At 39.0% G+C, this 24,160-nt stretch overlaps 1 protein-coding gene and 1 long non-coding RNA gene across 3 annotated transcripts in view; one reads left to right on the forward strand and one right to left on the reverse strand.

Annotated features, from left to right (window-relative positions):
• Positions 1–876: 876 nt before the first annotated feature.
• LOC113618989 (uncharacterized) overlaps positions 877–24,160 on the forward strand; it is a 33,461-nt gene continuing 10,177 nt past the window's right edge. The window contains exon 1 of one of the 2 annotated variants that reach the window (XR_003432234.1): positions 877–1,067. This is a non-coding gene — a long non-coding RNA (uncharacterized LOC113618989). The remainder of the gene's footprint in view (positions 1,068–24,160) is intronic. The other variant, XR_003432233.1, reaches the window with a different exon arrangement.
• The window catches only part of DKK2 (dickkopf Wnt signaling pathway inhibitor 2), a 106,542-nt gene continuing 103,268 nt past the window's right edge, over positions 20,887–24,160 (reverse strand). Inside the window, exon 4 of the mRNA XM_027103452.1 lies at positions 20,887–21,782. Coding sequence (XP_026959253.1) covers positions 21,532–21,782 — 251 coding nt within the window. The 3' untranslated portion in view covers positions 20,887–21,531. The remainder of the gene's footprint in view (positions 21,783–24,160) is intronic.

A 24,160-nucleotide genomic window follows, 5' to 3' on the forward strand; every position in this document is an offset into this window, starting at 1 on the left:
CCCTGCATCGGCAGGCGGACTCTCAACCACTGCGCCACCAGGGAAGCCCTGGCCTCTTACTTTGAGGGTATTGGTCAAAGCTCCTTTGAGGAACTGATGAAAGCCATGAACCCTCTCAACTAAATACAACAACAGAAACACAGAATTTTAATGTCTTCAAATTGCTTTAAAATACAGTTTTAAGGTAAATTTGGGTAATAAGATACAGAGAAGCTTAATGAATAGTGGTTCCTTTTTATCCTCTCTCTTGTCATCTTTGTTTCTCCCCAGAGTATAAATTAAGGTAAAGTATTTCTAGTTATACTGTAACTCATTCTACACCAGAAAGGAATATTGTTTCTGGTCATGTTGATGAATGGAAGGTTTTATAAGCTCAGCTTTCCTTCCTTAGATCCTAAAGATAATAACCTCAACTACATAGCATAAATCTATTTCCTTGGAATATTCTGATGATCTCAAAAATAGAAATGCTGAAATCTCATAGATTTAAAAAACTTGGCTACATGCAGCTAGGTGAGCTGATATAGGACTGTACAGAGTCTCATTAGGACTGTTTACTTCCAACTACAGCTTCTGAATTTGCTAGCATGTATTTATTGAGTGCCTCCCATAATATAGACCTGGGCACTATAGGGACTGTTTTAGTACAGTATGACATTTGGCTGAGACTCAACTAATGCATAAGATGTAATTCATTTATGAATAGACATTTTTTTTTATGTGGCAGATAGTGTAACATGATCAAGCAGAATGGTTAAAAAGAATGTTTCTAAATTCAGAAATCTTGGTGGGTGATAACATTTATTGGCTGTATGACTTGAGCAAATACTTTAATCTGGTCTGTTGAACTGGCATAAAGAGCGTTCCTGATACATAGAGTTATTGTGAGAATTAAATTTAGTAATGCATATAAAGTACAGAGGAGTGTGTGTCATATAACAAGTGCTCAATAAATGTTATTACAGAAAGTGCTGTGCGATGTGATGCAATGAAAAATGCAATATGAATTTGGAGAAGGAAAGGATCACCAGAGGTCAGAAGGGTCTAAGGGAGAGTTCATGAAAGAGGTAAGACTTCAGCTGTGGGGCTACTAAGTGGAGTGGGGAGTTATAAAGTTCTTGGTGCACCATAAATTTAAAATCTAATGGAGGAGAGAGGATCAGCCCCAATACGTATAAGCACAAGTGTCAGAAACATGGAAAGAATGCTTAGGTCTCTAGAGATATACATAGAAGTGCTAAAACACAGGCAAGTGAAAAGGATAAAGAGTGGGTGTGAGTTATTAAAATGACTGGAATACAGCTAAGTATATTGCACCACTTATGGGACCATACTATTCCATTCATCCCTCCCAAATTAAATTTCACTTTTCTCGGAGGAATCTTTTGTGGTTAATGGTTCCAAAGGGAGGAGTTATCTTTTATTTTATTTATTTCTGAGCAAACACACCTATACACACACAAAATACACACACATGCACACCCACACCACAAAAACGAAGCACCAGAACTCTATGTGCCTTTTAGACATTTATACTTTTTGTCTCTTCATTCAACAAATTTTAAAAAATATGGAAGGAATTTTGGAAAAGGCTCACAAGTACCTGTTAATGGGAACAGATATTTCTATAGAAAATTTTCAAGGCTATTCTAAAGTAATGGCTTTGCCGATTTTTTTAATGGTCATGATGTATCCTGGCTTTGTTAGTACACTTTTCCTGATTAAGAGCCCCCATTACTCTAATTAAAATAACACCATCTGGTTTTAATACTGCACAGTAACTCTTCTACTCCTTAATCCCAGGGCTGAAACAACATTCAGTCTGGACCAAGCAGAGGTTATGCGGTATTAGTTTACTTGCTGTTATAATTTATGGATTTGTTGGTGGAGGATCCTGAGAGATAGTGGTGCTGGAGATTTTTAAAAGTAGGTAGAGGATCCAGAAGAAAGAACAACATACTAGAGTTGTGTGCATACATGCTAGATTCTCCTTTCAAAATGGATACTTCAGGTTCTAGAGAGAAGACCTTTTTGAAGAGAGAGCATTGAATGGACCTCTATGAAGTAAGGCAGCAAGCCATGTGAACTTCAGGTGCGAGTGTGGCTATGGAAACTACACTAGGCAAAAGGACTGAAGGAATGGTGGGTTTGATGAGAACAACCTTGGTGCGTTCAAGGAATCGGAAAAAAAAATAAGCTTGGCTGGAGTGGAGTGCGAGAAGGGGAGAGAGATGGGAGACAAGGTCAAGAAGATAGGCAGAGGCCAGACCATGTTGGATTTAGAGGCTCTTCTGAGGGTAATGAGAGACTGGAGTATTTGTAGCAGAGAAATGTGTGATATTTCATTTTTTTTCTAAATATACAACAAGAAAAGATCCCAAGCTCAATTAAAAAAATAGCAACTGATACGCAGATGTGGGAGTGGTGGGAATTGAAAAGAGTAAGACTCCAGCTCCCCTAGGCTCTAATCAATTGCTGCTAGGCAGAAAGGCAGGCCCAGCATTTTCTTATAGTTCAGGGTGTTTATGCTTTGTTTTGTTTTTCAGGAGAATCTAGAAGTCCAGATTTTTTTGGCGGGGAGGGCGGTGGGTGGAGATAATGTAGTTTTTATTTTATACTACTATTGCTTTAATATTTTTACACAAAAAATTACTTGTAAAGGCACAGCGTATGAATAATGAATACTCCTTTTACATACCATTAGCAATTAGGTTTTCAGATAAGTTAGCTGTCATATTGAAAAGAGCACAGATATCAGATTATGGGATGCTAAGTAGATAAGAATAAATGCTGGACACATCTTCAAAAAACATTAGTGATTCAGTGGGTTGTCCTGGAAACATAAGGAGTAACAGAGTGAAAGAGGAAGGAAACAACCCTAACCAACAAGGACCTGCTGTATAGCACAGGGAACTCTGCTCAGTATTTTGTAATAACCTAAATGGGAAAATAACCTAAAAAAAAATAGATTCATGTATATGTATAACTGAATCACTTTGCTGTACGCCTGAAACTAACACAACATTGTTAATCAATTATACCACAATATAAAATTTTACAAAGGTATGTTTAATTAAAAAGTCAAGCTGTATCACATGTAGATGGAGTGAGAATTCTGAAAAAAGTTTTTTAAAAATTAAATTTATGGGGGCTTCCCTGGTGGCGCAGTGGTTGAGAGTCTGCCTGCCGATGTAGGGCACACGGGTTCGTGCCCTGGTCCGGGAAGATCCCACATGCCACGGAGCGGCTAGGCCCGTGAGCCATGGCCGCTGAGCCTGCGCGTCCAGAGCCTGTGCTCAGCAATGGGAGAGGCCCGCGTACCGCAAAAAAAAAAAAAAAATTAAATTTATGTATAATGTGCTAGAAGTCCAGGTCTTTATGTAAAAACTTTCTATTTTCTAAATGCTAGCAAATAATACACATTTTCCTAAAATCAGTATACAAGCCAGTGTGCTAGGTACAAGTGGTTAGTAGACAACAGTAAACAAACTTGGAAGCCAAATGAAGCCCTGGCCTTGATGATTCACCATCTTTATGATGTTACTTCTTGGCTTTAATAGACTATGAGGGAGAACAGTGAAAAGGAAAAGCAGATTAACATTTAGACCTAGGTCAGGTGTCAGTCAGGGTCCTGGCAGGAAGCAGGTGGCAGACAGAGACAGGTCATTGAGTAGAGATTGATGAAGTACTATTTATAATAGTGTGGGCAGTGTTAGGAAAAAGCAACAAGGAATGTTAATGTGCTCAGGGCTAGGATCAGCATGAGTTAACATCGCTATGCCTGAAGGAGTCGTTCTTGAAACCTGGAGAGGAGTTAGGAAAAGGGTGCTCATCCCTGCCTGTGGCTTTTGGTTGAGGAATACAACCACTACCAGACTCTGCCACGTCAGGGCAAGAGCCAAGAGGAGATATATGAGCCTTCTAGTCTCATTCCCAGACCTTCCTCAGGTGTCTCCCAATGGCCAAACCCAGAAAGGAGCTAGAGATTTAGGGAGCCCACTGACTGCAGTTGATGTTGGTCAATCTTGTGGGACACAGGAGGACCAAGACCATCTAGCACAGTCAGGCACTTCTTTGAAAAAGTGATTTCAAGTACTTTACAACCTTTGATAATTATATCAATCCAATAAGCAATAAAGAGCTTGCCAGCTTAAGATATTTTTGAAGTTGTGGCTTCTTTGAAGACTAGCAAATTGTGGTCATTATACACAGTCTTTTATTACCTGACCCTGATTCTTCAAGTTTTTGCTTTTATTCGAGGAAAGAAATGCTTCTCAAGAGTAAGCATTTCATATTCTGGTGAAAATTACTCATCCAGCCCAGGGTTTTTAAGAAAACAAAATCTGAATTCACAGTCAGCCTTACTTTCCTATTTAAGGAGCCAAACTTAATGAATGAATGAATGAATGGAGGGAGGGAGGGAGGGAGGGAGTGAAGGCAGGCATCTGTGAAGCACTGTTTATAATACAAGAAATCACCATTCTCCCAGAAGCTGTTAAATTCTCTAGGCCACACTAGGCAAAGAAACAAAAAACTGTAGTAATATTTTAAAAGAATACATAAAAGAACTTGGCCCACAAGTAAAGCACAGGTGTCAAGTCAAAGCGTATTGGACATAGTTTGGGCAGATCACCTTCACTTCCTCTGGCCCCCAACCCAGTGACGTTGGCAGGTCATTTGGTTCAGTTTGTATTTCCATTTCCCTGACAGATGATTGGACCTTCTTTGAATATATGCAGTCAAAGACTGATTAACACATTTGTATCATGTTTAGTAATTCTGTATATTATCTAAATAGAGATAATGTTTTGGTATAAGGGAAATAGAGTATAAGCTCAGTGGAATCTTAAACTGAGTTTTTTACAAAATAGCAATATGTTCAAAGAAGTGATGATTAATTTTCTGATATGAATTATGTTTCACAGCAGAATGTGAGGTGAGGTGGGATGGAGATTCAATCACTATTTTAATGTGTTAGTCATACCAAAGCTAATTTCAGCCATATATTCTCCAAATCCTGCTTTGAAAAATCCCATTCCTGCTTTCCATTCTTATGGTGAAATTTTGAACATTTAAATTACCTTTCAGTTGTCCACCTATCAAATGATAGGTCATTTATTTGTAAACTTTATAAACTGTTACATAGCCATAAGCTGTTCTTGGTGACATTGTCCAAAATACTAGACAGATTTGTCCCCTGAAGAGAAGTCAGTGGGAAGGAATATCTGCTGGGGAGAAAATGATATATTCTCCAATTAGCCCAAATTCCAGCACTGACTACTATGATTTCAGGGGACATAAGTAAGCTGCTTTAGGAAGTACCCAGCAAATCTTGGAGTGAAGAAATGGTTATGAAAGATATCCTTTAGCATCAGCGCTGATACTTAAGAGCTCTGTGACAGTAGGCAAGCCACAGAAGCCCCCATAATCCTGAAGGGGTCATTATTTCCAAATGGAGGCAGCGTAGGCTCATTGATAAGGGTGCAGATCTGGCATCAGAGAGCCAGAGTCTCAAATCTTGGTTCCACCCCTCTTTGCTGTAGAGTGGTTGCACACTACAACCACTGTGACGATGGAGACACATCACTAATCCAGAGCCTGATCCATACTCAACATTCAGAAGAGACCGGAGTTGCAAGCATATTGCAAGGAATCAAGCGTAGTAACACATGTGATGACATTTCTGAAGCAAAGTAAGAAGTGCTACGTAAATAATAACGATTTTTATCATCACTATCGCTTATGTTTCCTATGGGAGAATCCTTGTGAACACTCTTCTTTGCCAATTGACGATGAGATAATAGCTTGATTCTCAGTAAGATGACCCGAAGCATGAGAAAGGAATGTTGGACTAGCACAATGTTCTTTTTGGGTAGTCTCTTCAAATCATTGTTTTTTCTGTGAAGGCCCCACCCATAACAGCCAGTTTTCACCCAGTCAGTCCTTCTCTTCAGGTGCTCCTTTGACTTATTTCAAGGCTACCAAAACAAAAGTTTTTCCAAGGAAAGTGCACATATCTCCTGCTCCCTGAACATTTTCTTGAATTGCCTCTGCCTGTCTCTTTCTTCCATGTGGTCACTCTCTTCAGCCTATCCCACTCTTAACACTGAGTAGGTTTTTTCCCTGGTTTTTCCCTGTTAAATAACAGATACCCACTCTGGTCTGTAACCTTAAAACAGTGTTTTGAGCGACTTCACACTCATTTACGAAATAAATACTGTTTTCAAGGGTTTTTTTTTTTTTTTACAACTTTTATTTTAAGGAAAGTTTGCACAGCATCCCCAATTTTGTCCTTAGCTAACGTTGATTTTTAGCAGTCCCAAACTGAAGTCCATAATGTATTGGGGTGTTTACTCCCCATAGAGAACACAAGATCCCTTGAAATGTAAAATACACAGTTTTGCTGTGTATTCCTCTCAGGCATTATAGAAGGCAGCATCACTATATTTGGGTCTTAGAAAGTTATAAGACGTGGATGTATGTTAAATAGCTTGAATGTTTGTATGAAATTTCCATAGACATTGCTTAGTCTTCCTGTTATCTAAATAAGCTTTAAAAGTAATGGCATACAATTGGGCACAGAATACATAGCTATTGGAACAGGCAAAAAACACAGCTGCCAGGAGCAATAGGCAAGGTAAAGAAAGAAATGGAAGATGAAATGATCTCCATTTCAAAGTCTGCCTGCAAAGCTTACGCAGGACGTAGAATATTTTATATGCACTTGCTGATCTGATGTTCTCCATCTGTTACGAGGCCCTGGAGGCTGACTGGCCATTAAACACAGAATGATGACTGGTGTAGCAGGTGCAGTGAAGTGGGAAGGTGTGGAACAAATAAAACAAGTTCATGACATCTGTAAGAAATGTCGACCCCCAGGACATTTTAAAAGGTCGTGTACTGTGGTATTCATGACGTATGTGTGAGACGTGTGATGGCAAGTTTATTTCTCATGAAAGCACTTCAATTACTTGCATATTGTTATTTCTTTAGAATCCCCAGGTCCTATACTATACAACTACTTAAGACCCAAAGAGAACTGTGACTTGCTTTGACAAATGGCCCTTTAATGCAGTGCATTGGCCCAGTGTCAACAGGAGTGTTGCCTCAGCTGCACCCTTTGCTAAAATAGTTTTGTAAGCCTACTGCTGTGAGTCAACTCTTCTCTTCCTGTAAGTTCTCCTTGGCACCCTTTGACATCTGCATCGAATTGGAGCTTCTTGTTAGCACCCTTTAGGATTCCCAGCGTGCCTCTCGATGCATCTCTTTCTTATACTCTCTCTCCTCAGTCTCTGGCTCCTGTTGATTCCCTTTTCTAAATCTTCCCGATGCCCCCTCATTCTTCCATTTGTCTGCAACTGCTTCCTTTAGTGCATCCAACAAGTCCTCTCTTTTTGTTGATGCAATCCCTCCTTCATATAATTTTTTCTTAAGTTCTCAAGATGGCTGGTGAGAAACTTACAGAGGGCAGTTTTCTAAAGAATTGTCAGTATTCTACTGAGGGAAATTCTTTCTTGACGACAACGGCACTGTACAGGAGAGAGGTGGTTTTTTTAAACCTTTCTTTTCTCATCGATAATTTCTCTGTTTTTGATCCTCACGTGAAGCCAAAGATGTTTACTCTTTCTCTCACAATCCTCATCCAGTTCAGCAGCATATCCAGTTGCCTCTACCTCTAGCATATCCTAAGTCCGATATCTGCCAGGATCTCTACCTTCCCTCACCAGTTAAGTCACCAGCAGTTCTTGCCTAGATGCCCTAGTCTCTTCTCTATGCAGCAACTTACGTGATCCTTTCAAAGCATGTCAGCTCATGCAACTCCCCGGCTCAAAAGCTCTTGCCAACTTCATATCTCTTTCAAAATAAGTGTATTTATGATGGTCAATAAAGGTCTTCATAATCTGACTCAACTCTGTCTGACCTCATCTCCTTTCTCTCCCCCCGTTACCCATTTGATACCAGTCTCCCCCTCAACTTCTTCCCATTGTCAAATGTTTGCCCTTGCTCTTCCTGTGCCACTGTTTCTTCAGACCACCCCTCATTTCATTCAGGTTTCTACTGATACTTGCTTCCTCTGAGAGATCTTTCCTGACTGCAAAGTCTAAAACAGTGCTCCTTGTCTCCCTCTGTTCCTTCACGCTGCTTCAGTTTTCTTCATAGGGCTCGTATCTGTCTCCTGTAGTGTTTATACAATGGTTATTTAGCAATTTTCTGCCTCCTAGATGTTGTCCTGAAAAATAACTGGAGGACAAAAGCAGCGAATGGATGAACTTTATTGGTTTGGTTCTGTTTCTGCCCACTGTGCCTACAAAGCTGCCCAGCACAGTAGACGTTCCTCTTCGTGAGTTCGTGTTGAGTGAAAGAATGTTAAGTTGGGATTGTCTTCTCTGTCCCTGGGCACCCTTCACTAAAATCATTTTCAGAAGTATCTGTAGCATTTTTATTTCAGGAATGTGTTGGTGTGCTTCTACAATTAGAATAAATGCAGGGTTGAGGGAAAAATTCCACACCAAGTGGAAGCAGCCACTCTGGTCACCCCTAAAAAAGGTCAGCTTGCAAGATACTGTGGAGGCCACATTGCCCAACCAAACCTATCCTCAGTTAAGCACTGGTGATGCTTTGAACATGCTGGGTGCATAAGAAAGAAGCCACAATGGGGCCTACACCATGGTGAATTTCTAAACTTGACCAGTTTTACCTGAAGGCAGCAATGCCTCAAATACCACTCACTCTCTCTAAAAGTAGATGGAAAACATAGCTGGATTCTCCCTGCCTCCCCGCCCTGCTTGATGGTAGAATATACTGCAGTAGCTAATGTCTTGGTGGGACATTTTCCCAAGTAAGTTTTTAAGTATATTGGTCATGGGTTCCAGACAACTAATTTGGATTGGTTTAACATTTTCAGCAAAGCAAAAACAAAGATTTTCTCCATCCATCTTCCTTCACTCAGATTCCAAGCATCTTTGCTATGGTCTTTGACAACACCATGTCCTAGATGTGTTAATAGCACATTGCCTCAGACACCTGCTCTGTGAAGTAGAGATAGGCTTATTTTCTAAATGTGGTGACAGTTTTTACTTAATCTTGTGCATCCTAAAGATTTATTGGATTTCGTTAGAAGTGAAAGTCTCTTATTCCAGTGAGACACTGTCCAGGCCATAGCTGTTGAAGGAGTCCCACTTCACCCAGGCATCAAGAACTTCTCTGGCACTCATAGACTTAGAGAATGAACATATGGTTACCAGCAGGGAAGTGTAGCGGGGAGGGATAGATTAGGAGTTTGGGATTGCCATGTATACACTGCTATATTTAAAATAGATAACCAACAAGGACCTACTTTAAAAAAATTTTTTTTAATTAAAAAGTGAATTAATTTACAGTGGAAAAAAATAAAGAACTCATCTGGTTGAGACAGCAGAATATGGAATGAGGGAGAAATACTTTAGCTAGTAACTGGAGAATTTTGATTTGCTTTGACTCCTTATTCGAAACAGGAAGATAGCAAGTGTATAGTATCATGTCATCTGCAAACAGTGACAGTTTCACTTCTTCTTTTACAATTTGGATTCCTTTTATTTCTTTTTCTTTTCTGAATGCCATATGTAGGACGTCCAAAACTATGTTGAATAAAAGTGGTGACAATGAACATCCTTGCATTGTTCCTGATCTTAGAGGGAATGCTTTCAGCTTTTCACCATTGAGAATGATGTTAGCTATGGGTTTGTCATCTATGGCCTTTATTATATTGAGGTAAGGTCCGCAATGCCCACTTTCTGGAAAGTTTTTATATAAATGAGTGTTGAATTTTGTCAAAAGCTTTTTCTGAATCTATTGAGATGATCATATGGTTTTTTTTTTTTTAACATCTTTATTGGAGTATAATTGCTTTACAAGGGTGTGTTAGTTTCTGCTTTATAACAAAGTGAATCAGCCATATGCATACATATATCTCCATATCCCCTCCCTCTTGTGTCTCCCTCCCACACTCCCTATCCCACCCTGCTAGGAGGTCACAAAGCACAGGGCTGATCTCCCTGTGCTATGCGGCTGCTTCCCACTAGCTATCTATTTTACATTTGGTAGTATATATATGTGAGTGTCACTCTCTCACTTCGTCCCAGCTTACCCTTCCACCTCCCTGTGTCCTCAAATCTGTTTTCTACGTCTGCATCTTTATTCCTGTCCTGCCCCTATGTTCTTCAGAACATTTTTTTTTTCAATTCCATATATATGTGTTAGCATATGGTATTTGTTTTTCTCTTTCTGACTTACTTCACTCTGTATGACAGTCTCTAGGTCCATCCACCTCACTACAAACAACTCAATTTCGTTTCTTTTTGTGGCTGAGTAATACTCCATTGTATATATGTGCCACATCTTCTTTATCCATTCATCTGTCGATGGACACTTAGGTTGCTTCCATGGCCTGGCTATTGTAAATAGTGCTGCAGTGAACATTGTAGTATATGACTCTTTTTGAATTATGGTATTCTCAGGGTATATGCCCAGTAATGGGATTGCTGGGTCATATGGTAGTGCTATTTTTAGTTATTTAAGGAACCTCCATACTGTTCTTCATAGTGGCGGTATCGATGTACATTCCCAATAACAGTGCAAGAGGGTTTCCTTTTCTATACACCCTCTCCAGCATTTTTGGTTGTAGATTTTTTGATGATGGCCATTCTGACTAGTGTGAGGTGATACCTCATTGTAGTTTTGATTTGCATTTCTCTAATGATTAGCGCTGTTGAGCATGCTTTCATGTGTTTGTTGGCAATCTGTATATCTTCTTTGGAGAAATGTCTAATTAGGTCTTCTGCCCATATTTGGATTGGGTTGTTTCTTTTTTTATATTGAGCTGCATGAGTTCCTTGTATATTTAGGAGATTAATCCTTTGTCCGTTGCTTCATTTGCAAGTATTTTCTCCCATTCTGAGGGTTGTCTTTTTGTCTAGTTTATGGTTTCCTTTGCTGTGCAAAAGCTTTTAAGTTTCATTAGGTCCCATTTGTTTATTTTTGTTTTTATTTCCATTTCTCTAGGAGGTGGGTCAAAAAGGATCTTGCTGTGATTTGTGTCATAGAGTGTTCTGCCTATGTTTTCCTATAAGAGTTTTATAGTGTCTGCCCTTGCATTTAGGACTTTAATCCATTTTAAATTAATTTTTGTGTATGGTGTTAGGAAGTGTTCTGATTTCATTCTTTTACATGTAGCTGTCCAGTTTTCCCAGCACCACTTATTGAAGAGGCTGTCTTTTCTCCATTGTGTATTCTTGCATCTTTTATCAATGATAAGATGACCATATGTGCAGGGGTTTATCTCTGGGTTTTCTATCCTTTTCCATTTATCTATATTTCTCTTTTTGTGCCAGTACCATACTGCCTTGATTAATGTAGCTTTGTAATATAGTCTGAAGTCAGGGAGCCTGATTCCTCCAGCTCCGTTTTTCTTTCTCAACATTGCTTTGGCTATTCAGGGTCTTTTGTGTTTCCCTACAAATTATGAAATTTGTTGCTCTACTTATGTGAAAAATGCCAGTGGTAGTTTGATAGGGATTGCATTGAATCTGTAGATTGCTTTGGGTAGTATAGCCATTTTCACAATGTTGATTCTTCCAGTCCAAGAACATGGTATATCTCTCCATCTGTTTGTATCATCTTTAATTTCTTTCATCAGTGTCTTACAGTTTTCTGCATACACGTCTTTTGTCTCCTTAGGTAGGTTTATTCCTAGGTATTTTATTCTTTTTGTTGCAGTAGTAAATGGGAGTGATTCCTTAATTTCTCTTTTTCATCATTAGTGTGTAGGAATGCAAGAGTTTCTGTGCATTAATTTTGTTTCCTGCTACTTTACCAAATTCATAGATTAGGTCTAGTAGTTTTCTGGTAGCATCTTTAGGATTCTCTATGTATAGTATCATGTCATCTGCAAACAGTGACAGCTTTACTTCTTCTTTTCCGATTTGGATTCCTTTTATTTCTTTTACTTCTCTGATTGCTGTGGCTAAAACTTGCAAAACTATATTGAATAATAGTGGCGAGAGTGGGCACCCTTGTCTTGTTCCTGATCTTAGTGGAAATGGTTTCAGTTTTTCACCATTGAGAAAGATTTTGGCTGTGGGTTTGTCATATATGGCCTTTATTATGTTGAGGAAAGTTCCCTCTATGCCTACTTTCTGCAGGGTTTTTATCATAAATGGGTATTGAATTTTGTCAAAAGCTTTTTTGCATCTACTGAGGTTATGTATGGTTTATATCCTTCAGTTTCTTAATATGGTGTATCACCTTGATTGATTTGAATATATTGAAGAACCATTGCATTCCTTGGATAAACCCCACTTGATCATTGTGTATGATCCTTGTAATGTGCTGTTGTATTCTGTTTGCTAGTATTTTGTTGAGGGTTTTTGCATCTATGTTCATCAGTGATATTGGCCTGTAGTTTTCTTATTTTGTGACATCTTTGTCTGGTTTTGGTATCAGGGTGATGGTCACCTCATAGATGTGTTTGGGAGTTTTCCTCCCTCTGCTATATTTTGGAAGAGTTTGAGAAGGATATGTGTTAATGTTTATAGAATTTGCCTATGAGGCCATCTGGTCCTGGGCTTTTTTTGTTGGAAGATTTTTAATCACAGTTTCAATTTCAGTGCTTGTGATTGGTCTGTTTATATTTTCTATTTTTTCCTGGTTCTTTCTCGGAAGGTTGTGCTTTTCTAAGAATTTGTCCACTTCTTCCAGGTTGTTCATTTTACTGCCGATAGTTGCTTGTAGTAATCGCTCATGATCCTTTGTATTTCTGCAGTGTCAGTTATTACTTCTCCTTTTTCATTTCTAATTCTGTTGATTTGTGTCATCTCCCTTTTTTTCTTGATGAGTCTGGCTAATGTTTATCAATTTTGTTTATCTTCTCAAAGAACCAGCTTTTAGTTTTATTGATCTTTGCTCTCATTTCCTCCATGTCTTTTTCATTTATTTCTGATCTGACTTTAGGATTTCTTTCCTTCTACTAACTTTGGGGGGTTTTTTGTTCTTCCTCTAATTGCTTTAGGTTTAAGGTTAGGTTGTTTATTTGAGATGTTTCTTGATTTCCTTGAGGTAGAATTGTATTACTATAAACTTCCCTCTTAGAACTGCTTTTGCTGCAACCCATAGGTTTTGGATCGTCATGTTTTCATTATCATTTGTCTAGGTAATTTTTGATTTCCTCTTTGATTTCTTCCGTGATCTTTTGGTTACTAAGTAGTGTATTGTTTAGCCTCTATGTGTTTGTATTTTTTGCAGTTGTTTTCCTGTAATTGATGTCTAGTCTCATAGCATTGTGGTTGGAAAGGATACTTGATACAATTTCAATTTTCTTAAATTTACCAACGCTTGATCTGTGACCCAAGATATCATCTATCCTGGAGAATGTCCCATGAGCGCTTGAGCAGAAAGTGTATTCTGTTGTTTTTGGATGGAATGTCCTATAAATATCAATTAAGTCCATCTTGTTTAATGTGCCATTTAAAGCTTGTGTTTCCTTATTTATTTTCATTTTGGGTGATCTGTCCAGTGGTGAAAGTGGGGTGTTAAAGTCCCCTACTATGATTGTGTTACTGTCAATTTCCCCTGTTATGGCTGTTAGCATTTGCCTTATGTGTTGTGGTTCTCCTATGTTGGGTGCATAAATATTTACACTTGTTATATCTTCTTCTTGGATTGATCCCTTGATCATTATGTAGTGTCCTTCTTTGTCTCTTATAATAGTCTTTATTGTAAAGTCTATTTTTTCTGACATGAGAATTGCTACTCCAGCTTTCTTTTGATTTCCATTTGCATGGAATATCTTTTTCCATCCCCTCAAATTCAGTCTATATGTGTCCCTAGGTCTGAAGTGGGTCTCTTGTAGACAGCATATATATAGGTCTTGTTTTTGTATCCATTCAGCCAGTCTGTGTCTTTTGGTTGGAGCATTTAATCTATTTACATTTAAGTTAATTATCGATATGTATGTTCCTATTACTATTTTCGTAATTGTTTTGGGTTTGTTATTGTAGGTGTTTTCCTCCTCTTGTGTTTCCTGCCTAGAGAAGTTCCTTTAGCATTTGTTGTAAAGCTGGTTTGGTGGTGCTGAATTCTCTTAGCCTTTGCTTATCTGTAAAGGTTTTAATTTCTCCATCAAATCTGAATGGGATCCTTGCTGGGTAGAGTAATCTTGGTTGTAGGTTTTTCCCTTTCACTTTAAATATGTCCTGCCATTCCCTTCTGGCTTGCAGAGTTTCTGCTGAAAGATCAGCTGTTAACCTTTTGGGGATTCCCTTGTATGTTATTTGTTGCTTTTCCCTTGGTGCTTTTAATATTTTTTCTTTGTATTTAATTTTTGATAGTTTGATTAATATGTGTCTTGGTGTGTTTCTCCTTGGATTTATCCTGTATGGGACTCTCTGCACTTCCTGGATTTGATTGACTATTTCCTTCCCCATATTAGAGAAGTTTTCAACTATAATCTCTTCAAATATTTTCTCAGTCCCTTTCTTTTTCTCTTCTTCTTCTGGGACCCCTATAATTTGAATATTGGTGCATTTAATATTGTCCCAGAGGTCTCTGAGAATGTCCTCAGTACTTTTCATTCTTTTTTCTTTATTCTGCTCTGTGGTAGTTATTTCCACTATTTTATCTTCCAGGTCACTTATCCGTCCTTCTGCCTCAGTTAATCTGCTATTGATTCCTTCTAGCGAATTTTAAATTTCATTTATTGTGTCATTCATCATTGTTTGTTTGCTCTTTAGTTCTTCTAGGTCCTTGTTAAATATGTCTTGTACTTTTCCATTCTACTTCCAAGATTTTGGATCATCTTTACTATCGTTACTCTGAGTTCTTTTTCAGGTAGACTGCCTATTTCCTCTTCATTTGTTTGATCTGGTGGGTTTTTACTTTGCTCCTTCACCTGCTGTGTATTTCTCTGTCTTCTCATTTTACTTAACTTACTGTGTTTGGGGTCTCCTTTTCGCTGGTTGCAGGCTCATAGTACCCATTGTTTTTGGTGTCTGCCCCCAGTGGGTAAGGTTGGTTCAGTGGGTTGTGTAGGCTTTCTGGTGGAGTGTACTGGTACCTGGGTTCTGGTGGATGAAGCTGGATCTTGTCTTTCTGGTGGGCAGGACCACATCCAGTGGTGTGTTGTGGGGTGTCTGTGAACTTAGTATGATTTTCGGCAGCCTCTCTGCTAATGGGTGGGGTTGTGTTCTTGTCTTGCTAGTTGTTTGGCATTGGGTGTCCAGCACTGGAGCTTGCTGGCTGTTGAGTGGAGGTGGGTCTTGGCGTTGAGACGGTGATCTCTGGGATAGCTCTCGCCTATTGGTATTATGTGGGACCAGGAGGTCTCAGGTGGTCTGATGCCTGAACTCGGCTCTCCCACCTCAGAGGCTCAGGACTGACACCTGGATGGAGCACTAAGATCCTGTCAGCCACATGGCTCAGAAAAAAAGGAGGAAAGAAAGAAAGAAAGAAAGAAAAATAAATAAGGTTATTAAAATGCAAACTAAAATTATTGAAATAAAAAAATTAAAAAGTAAAGAAAAGAGAGGAGAACAAGCAAACAAATCCACCAATGATAACAGGCACTAAAACTACACTAGGATAAACATATAAATCAGAAACTAGTCAGTTGCATACAGCAAACCCCAAGTCTACAATTGCTCCCGAAGTCCACCGCCTCAATTTTGGGATGATTCATTGTCTATTCAGGTATTCCACAGATACAGGGTATATCAAGTTGATTGTGGAGATTTAATCCGCTGCTCCTGAGGCTGCACAGAGAAATTTCCCTTTCTCTTCTTTGTTCACAGCTCCTGGGGTTCAGCTTTGGATTTGGCCCTGTCTCGGTGCGTAGGTCGCCTGAGGGCATCTGTTCCCCACTCCGACAGGATGGGGTTAAAGCACAGGCTAATTAGGGAGTTCTGGCTCACTCAGGCCGGGGTGAGGGAGGGGTACGGAATGTGGGTTGAGCCTGTGGTGGCTGAGGTCCGCGTGACATTGCAACAGCCTGAGGCATGCTATGTGTCCTCCTGGGGAAGTTGTTCCTCGATCACAGGACACTGGCAGCGGCGGGCTGCACAGGCTCCCTGAGGGGTGTGGATAGTGACCTGTGCTTGCACACAGGTTTCTTGGTGGCTGCAGCAGTCTTAGCGTTTCATGCCTGTCTCTGCTGTCTGTGCTGATAGCTGCAGCTCACGCCCATCTCTGAAGCTTGTTTAGGTGGTATTCTGAATCTCCTCTCCTTGCGCACTCTGAAACAATGGTCTCTTGACTCTTAGGTAGTTCCAGACGTTTTCCTGGGCTCCCTCCCGGTTAGTTGTGGCGCACTGTCCCCCTTCAGGCTGTGTTCACGCCGCCAACCCTAGTCCTCTCCCTGGGATCTGACCTCTGAAGCCCAAGCCTCAGCTCCCAGCTCCCACCTGCCCCAGCGGGCTAGCAGACAAGCCTTTCAGGCTCTTGAGTGCTGGTCGGCACCGATCCTCTGTGCGGGGATCTCTCCGCTTTGCCCTCTGCACCCCTGTTGCTGCGCTCTCCTCCATGGCTCCAAACTCCCCCACCCCCGCCCACCCCCGTCTCCACCAGTGAAGGGGCTTCATAGTGTGTGGAAACTTTTCCTCCTTCACAGCTCCCTCCCAGAGGTGCAGGTCCTGTCCCTATTCTTTTGTCTCTGTTTTTTCTTTTGCCCTACCCAGGTACGTGGGGAGTTTCTTGCCTTTTGAGAAGTCTGAGGTCTTCTGCCAATGTTCAGTAGGTGTTCTGTAGGAGTTGTTCCACATGTAGATGTATTTCTGATATATTTGTGGGGAGAAAGGTGATCTCCATGTCTTACTCTTCTGCCATCTTGAAGGTCAATCATATGGTTTTTATTCAGTTTGTTAATGTGGTGTATCACACTGGCTGATTTGCGGATGTTGAAGAATCCTTGCATCCCTGGGATGAATCCCAAGTGATCATGGTGAATGATCCTTTCAATGTGTTCTTGGATTCACTTTGGTAGCATTTTGTTGAGTATTTTTATGTCTTTGTTCATCAGTGATATTGACCTGTAATTTTCTTTTTTTTGTGATATCTTTGTCTGGTTTTGGTATAAGGGTGATGGTGGCCTCATAGGATGAGCTTAGGAGTGTTCCTTCTTCTGCAGTATTTTGGAAGAGTTTCAGAATTATAGGTGTTAACTCTTCTCTAAATGTTTGATAGAATTCACCTGTAAAGCCGTTTGGTCCTGGACTTTTGTTCGAAGTTTTTAAATCACAGTTTCAATGTCAGTACTTGTGAATGGTCTGTTCATATTTTCTATTTCTTCCTGGTTCTGTCTTGGAGGGTTGTACCTTTCTATGAATTTGTCCATTTCTTCTATGTTGTCCATTGAAGATAGCAAATATAGAATAATTTCTCTGGACTTCAACTTATTTTGTTTTTAACATGCAAGAAGATTTAAATTTTGTACTTTCATTTCTTCCAGGGATTTTTTAATGGAAGAGGATTTATATTCAAAAGTGTGGCATGTCTGTTTTGTCAGAATTTTATGATGGAAGTGCTTTTATACATTTTAATATTAGATATGCATGTGTTATGTAATCTTACTACAGAACCTCTGATTACTGTACTGGATAATATGATGGACATAATTTTGATGGCAGGAAGAGGAGGTTGTTGGGGTTTTTTGTTTGTTTGTTTGTTTTCAGTCCTGAGTGTAGTGTGATCCTAGGGTTGATTGAATAAGTGAACTATTTTCATCCATTTTACAATTTTCTAGGGATAAAATCTCAATTGCTTGCCATTGGTCCTGAGAGGATCCATAAGTAAGGAGTGTTGGTATTGGGGAAATGACCTCATCATGTACTACCCTAGTAGATAGCTTCTCAGATTTTGGTTAAAACTCATATCTTCACCATAGACAAAGGGTTATGTACAATTGATTAAGAATATAAAGATCTGGGGAATAATATGGGAAGAGGGTCTTCTTTTCTAATCCTTCATGTTAGTTTAATGTGGAGTGTATAATAATCTTTGTCTCAGCTCCATCCCTCACTCACTTCTTTCATGTGGTATGAATTATCCAGTTTTAGAGAATTTCAAATGAGATTATTGGATGAGAAATGCATAGTTCTGTCCTTTCTCTACCCTTCTTCTTTGGCACTAACTTGGAGAAGAAAGTGTATCATTCTGTTGTGCCCATCCAGATTGTAAGTTTTGCAGGGGCAGTTCCAACAGGTAGAACTGATGTTGTCTAGTATTGCCTGAGTAGGGGCACAGAATCTGTCTCTTTCTGGTGTCCTCTTGCCCACAGATACATGCCACACTTTCCAATATTAACTTTATCAGCCATAGGGTAATCTGTCATCTGCCTTTCTTTCTTAACCTTTTTCTCAAATGGTCTGAATTTGGGGAAGGAGAAAGGTGTAATAGATTGTTTCCCCTCCTCAAATCCTGAGGCTATGATAGGGTATTTTGTTTCTTGGCTAAAAAAGGAAATCAGGACAATTCATCACTTCTAGAGCATCTCACTGAGCTCAGTGGAAAAGAAAAATATCACCGATATGATTCTTATAATCTAAAAATACACTGTAACTTGGAAATATAAATGTTCTTGATTTGAAGAAATGGATAACTATTTAATAATATACTAAGTGACTAATTAGAATAATGTGGGGAATTATTTCACCAGTGCTTGAGATGTCTTCAACCATGACCTCTAGCTATGGGACTGTTTTAGCATCATTAAGCTGCCATAGCTGTACTCAGTCCATTCCACTATGTCACAGAATGTATTTTTTCCACATTTCCAGCCCATTAACATCTCTAATACAACATGGACTCTTGCAACCACTCCTGGTCTCATAATTGGTGAATAATGTTTGTGAAACACTCCTGACATCTTTGTATTCAGGAAGCAGAGGAAAGACCTTCCTAGGAAGTAGATTTTAGTTCATGCAGGGCCAGTCTATAGCTGTATAGGAATAAAGATATTTTGTATTTTGTTTGTGCCATAGAGGAATGAACCAATACCCTAAGCATGTTGGCATCTCTATTGTGGGAAATTTTAACCTGGAGAGAAGATTATAGGAAATATGGTAGGTGACTTCAAGTGTTTTAAAGAGGTTTGTGGAGTTTGTGTTCTAAAATGTTCCAGAAGGCAAAGTAAGAATAAATGGGTGGTAAGCACAAGCTGGAATACTTTAGTTTAATGAAAAAAAGAACTATCAACAAACAATTACAGCTGTCCTGCCATGAAATAAGCACCTTCAGTAATAGTAAAACTGCCTTGCATCAGCTCATGGTGATGTCATCCAAAAGATTTCAACTAAGACTGCAACATCAGACCCAGTCCACTTGAACTCAGATAATCTATGATTCTATAAAAGTTTTTCCCATAAGCAAAACACAAGGAAGTTTGAATTCCATTTTTGGAGGAGAAAAATTTAATATATTTTATCTTATTATACATTTCCCCTAAATAACAAAGTCAATAGCTGCAAATATATTCTGCTACAGAGCTTTCTGTAAGAAATATCTCTATAAGAAAATACATCTCATTAACATTTCCTGTAAATAAATTACTTCAAATAATAATTTTTGAAGGGATGTACATAAGGAAAAAAATGCAGAAACCAGATTGCTATATAAGAAATGTTTGACTAAAATGTTCCATTTTCATGTTGCCAAGCTTATAGAAACCTGCTTGTTTACAGACTTTGGTTCTTGGATAGATTAGCTAATAAGTTTTAACGGACATGTGGGGAAAATGTAAATCTTAATCATACTTGTAAATGTATGTGGGAAGCTGAAATTCTTAATAGACATGCAGGCTCAGGTTGAGTTTCTACTGGGAGAACTTGAATGTGAGACTGCAACTGGGATTTAAGTAAAAGAAAATTAAGGAGTGACTTAAGGTCTATAAAAGAAAAGGTCAAAAGTAACAACTATAAGATAACTTTTTTGCTTTATGCTCTAGACATAATATTTAGAACTGAGTAAAGTAAAAAAGTAATAAAATGGATTCAAAGAATTTAGAACCTGTGGTTTCTATAGATTAGCAAAATGTCCATTTTACAAGTTATTCCATTTATACTTTTTTAATCTCAATGACTGCAGAAAACAGAAACTGTATCTTTGGCAAAGAAACAGCTGTTGCAGAGAGAGGCTGGTGCAGAAAAAATCAGATGGTGCCAGCCAGTTAGAAAGAAGCTTACCGAGGGCAATGTAAGCTTATTATATCCTACCTGCCTTGGAGTCCATTTAATGAGACCTCCTCATGTTAAGATTATTTTAGGACCTCAAAAATAGAAAATAAATATTTTGAGGACAAGTAGTTGTTAACTCACGCTGAACTCATCTGTGTAGTAAATATTGTGATAGCAAATCCCATGGAAAACTTCCATTTAGGTTGTGCAGCCTTGGACTTCAAATATGAAAAGTGAGTTTGTGCTTCAGACATACGATCTATGTGTTGCCAATACTTGACAACGTTTTCCCTATTTATTTCCTTGCTGTGCTTCAGTGCAGGACACATGTAGCTCTTTTATCAGCTTTACCCTACTGTACTGCAGAGTATGTAAAGAATAAATGTCCAATTCTATCAAAAATAGGAAATGCCAAAGCTTTACAAAATGTGATCTAGTAACTTTTATTTTGGGCATCTTAAAACTTTTACAATCTGAAAATTCTGCTCGGTGCTATTCACAAATAACGTGTATAATATGGAGAATAAAATGGGTAGGAATCACATACAATCAAGAGAGATGCAATTTAGATCCTTTAGAATCTGAATGGATTATTTTTGTCTTATTATACTGGTTCTTATTAATTATAAGTGAAATTAAAGTTTTGAAAAATGTAAATAAGCAGTGTGAGGAAAAACGAGTTTGTTTTTTTCTGAAGGACTAGACAAAAGACCTGTGATTATTTTGATATTATTTGGAAAATATCGACTGCTTTTTTTCTTATCATCTACAAAGGTCTTTAATTGAGTGGTAAGAAGTAGTGTTCCAAATTAAAAGGTGATTCCGTGTTGCAAATTAACTCTGCTCCACGCTTTCGTTTCCTATTTAACTCCTCTTTTCATGTTTTAGAGTCTATTGTATGCCAGGATATATGGGGAGTATTTTGTTGTTAAAGTATAACTTTAAAGAGAAATATGGCTTTTAGGTTATTTTTATAGGCAATCAATCACCAATGTGAAGGAACCTGATCCTCTAGCACAGCCTAAACTGCTGGAAAGTCACATGGTATTCGTTAGTAATTTCACTGTTTTTTTTTTTTTTTTTTGAGTCATAGCATTTTCACAAATGTATACATTATTTACATAAACAAGGTGCATGGTGGAAACACACTGATTGTACCACACTCGTCACCCTTTCTAATCTGCTCCATTTTCTTTCTCTTTCTGTGATCTATGTTCTTATGACATTCCTCATTTTAGCCCTTCTGAAATCCAAATCCTGTTTTCCCCCATGCTATACTGTATTAAATACACAGATTCACAGTCTGCTAGTGATGCTTTTCTTCCCTCAGAGGTGGTCATATTTTCTGGCACACGTGGAGTCTGGCTTTGGAGGAGTAGGTGGCATCTTTCCATACTTTACAAGAAAGGCCTTTTGCGCAGTCACACCGCTGGAAGATTTCCAGCCCGTGAGAGCCCTTCTTGCGTTGCTTGGTACAGACTTCTCCCTGGTGGAGCACTGGTTTGCAGATTTTGGTCCAGAAGTGACGAGCACAGCAAAACCCTTCAATGCAGTCTGATGATCGTAGACAGGGGTCTCCTTCATGCCCTACGGAGATGATGACCAAAATATTTCACCATGACACTTCAGAAAAAAATCTTCTCCTTACTTTGGCATGGTGTGCTTTTAGATATTTCTCTGTTCTTTTTTTGTTTACTAGGTGAGTGAAAATAAGTAAACAGAATTGCTTTCAAATTAATTAATTTGGTATCTTCTTGGAAAGAGTAAACAACTCTGATTCAAGGAGAAGGCTGTAATTGTCTGGGACTCCTAGAGACCATGTATCGGTTAAAATCTAGCCAGGAACACAGAATCTCTGAGTATTCAAAAGAGAAGATATTTAATGCAGAGAACTGGTCACATAGGTAATGAGTGGCAGGGCTAAGAAGTGCCAGAGGATGGTAAAGCAACACAACAGGAAGCCACTACCACATTTAGTCTGGAGGAGCCAAAGGAGCCGGTGGTATCTGAACGGGGCAAGGGTGGGAACTGGAATCCCAACAGGCCCACCTGGCAGGAGCTGAGGCCCCAACAAGGTACAGCTCTGCCAGAAACACTACCTGAGGCAGAGAGAATCTGTTGGCTTTTCCCTTCCTCTACCTCTCAGTCTCACCACAGGCAAACCCATGTGGTCGGAAGCCATCTGACGGAGAGCCCAGGAAATGAAGTCTATAAAAAGCTGAGATACAGAGTGGAGCAGAGCAAGGGCAGATAGCCCCAGGGTCAACCAAGAACCCATCATAAAAATGACGTAGGAGCACAAATCTGGGTATTTAATTCAGAAAAACAATCAAGTTAGCAAAGAACACCCACACATCACAGCTGCGTTGATGTGTAATCTTTATAAAAAAGTACTAGTCAACAAGATTCTTTGTAACCTGCCAGATTGTAAATACTTTAAACTTTTTAGGCCATGTGATCTGTGTCACAGCTCCTCATCCTGCTGTTGTATCATAAAAACCGCCATAGATAAAATATGCCTACGTGAATGGGCAAGTCTGTGTTACAATAAAACATTATTTACAAAAATGGCGGCAGGGGCTTCCCTGGTGGCGCAGTGGTTGAGAGTCCGCCTGCCGATGCAGGGAACATGGGTTCGTGCCCCGGTCCGGGAAGATCCCACATGCCGCGGAGCGGCTGGGCCCGTGAGCCATGGCCGCTGAGCCTGCACGTCCGGAGCCTGTGCTCCGCAGCGGGAGAGGCCACAACAGTGAGAGGCCCACGTACCGCAAAAAAAAAAAAAAAAAAAAAAATGGCGACAGGACAGACTTGGCTCACAGGCCATAATGTGCCAAGCCTGTTCTAAAAGGTTAGCTGTCAGCCCAGATGTCACCAGTTCCACTGTGTGATGTGGATGCAACTCACTAGCTGAGTTGTATAAGATATATTATTGGCTGCCATCAGAAAATTCCACATATAATTAGATAAAAGCAATAAATTTGAAACTGTACTATGACATAGATATCTGTCAGAATAAAGACGGATACTCAGGTACTAACAAATGCATGTGAATTCGGTGGACTAGAAATAGGAGATGTGGATAAAGCACTTAGGCCTTCAGGGAGTGTAGACAAGGGATAATTGAAGAGGAATTGTCAGTCTCTGTAGCCCTATTGATTTGACCATTAGTATTCCAGGTTGGACTAATAGGTCAGATATTCTCTAGGATACTAGCTCGGCAGAAGGTGAAAATGTGGGGAAATGGTTTTGTGGTCAAGTAAGCCAGGGAAATACAATGTTTAAAAAAGTTAACCAGTTTTCCTCATTGCTGGACTTCAATATATCAATGTTAATTATAAAGTTCCAGAAACGGGGAGATACCTTATTACAAAACTCTTGAACGCAGGGCTCTTTCATTCACAGAACGTCTTGAAAGAATAGTGCTCCACAGAATACACTTGCAAAAACTTCCTTTAAAAATATAGGTATTTCAAAACAAAAAAAATACAGGTATTTCTATTTTTCAAAATTTTACTATTAGTAACTGGGTTCAATAATTTCATACTTTTAAATTTTACTGTTAGTGATTAGGCTTCCCAAATATTTTGACACAAGGAAGGGCATTTTATGGGCATATGTAATCTCAATTATTTTTGGTAAATTGGTTTATGCGCAGTGTATTATCTGGTTGTTAAGTGAAATACAATTTTTGAATCTGCAAAGATGAGAAAAAGACTCTAAATCTTAGTGATTTAATCGTATGGCAGCAAACATTTTCCCATTTATTTTTTGGAATGCTTTATGCTTGAATATGGAAGAGAAATGCTTGTATAAAAGATTTATTCTAAACATCCTGTAAAAAGGCTGTTTAGAAAATGGCATGGTTAATTAGGGTACTGAAATTCTTGCAATATGTATTTTCTAACAATTTAAGATCTCTAAGAAACCTCTAGCATCCTCAAAATTAAGAATTAAGAAATTCAGTT

This window comes from Aethalodelphis obliquidens, unplaced genomic scaffold (assembly GCF_003676395.1).
Source record: "Aethalodelphis obliquidens isolate GAN/ISIS:26980383/991018 unplaced genomic scaffold, ASM367639v1 scaffold6, whole genome shotgun sequence".
Classification (NCBI taxonomy): Eukaryota; Metazoa; Chordata; class Mammalia; order Artiodactyla; family Delphinidae; genus Aethalodelphis; species Aethalodelphis obliquidens.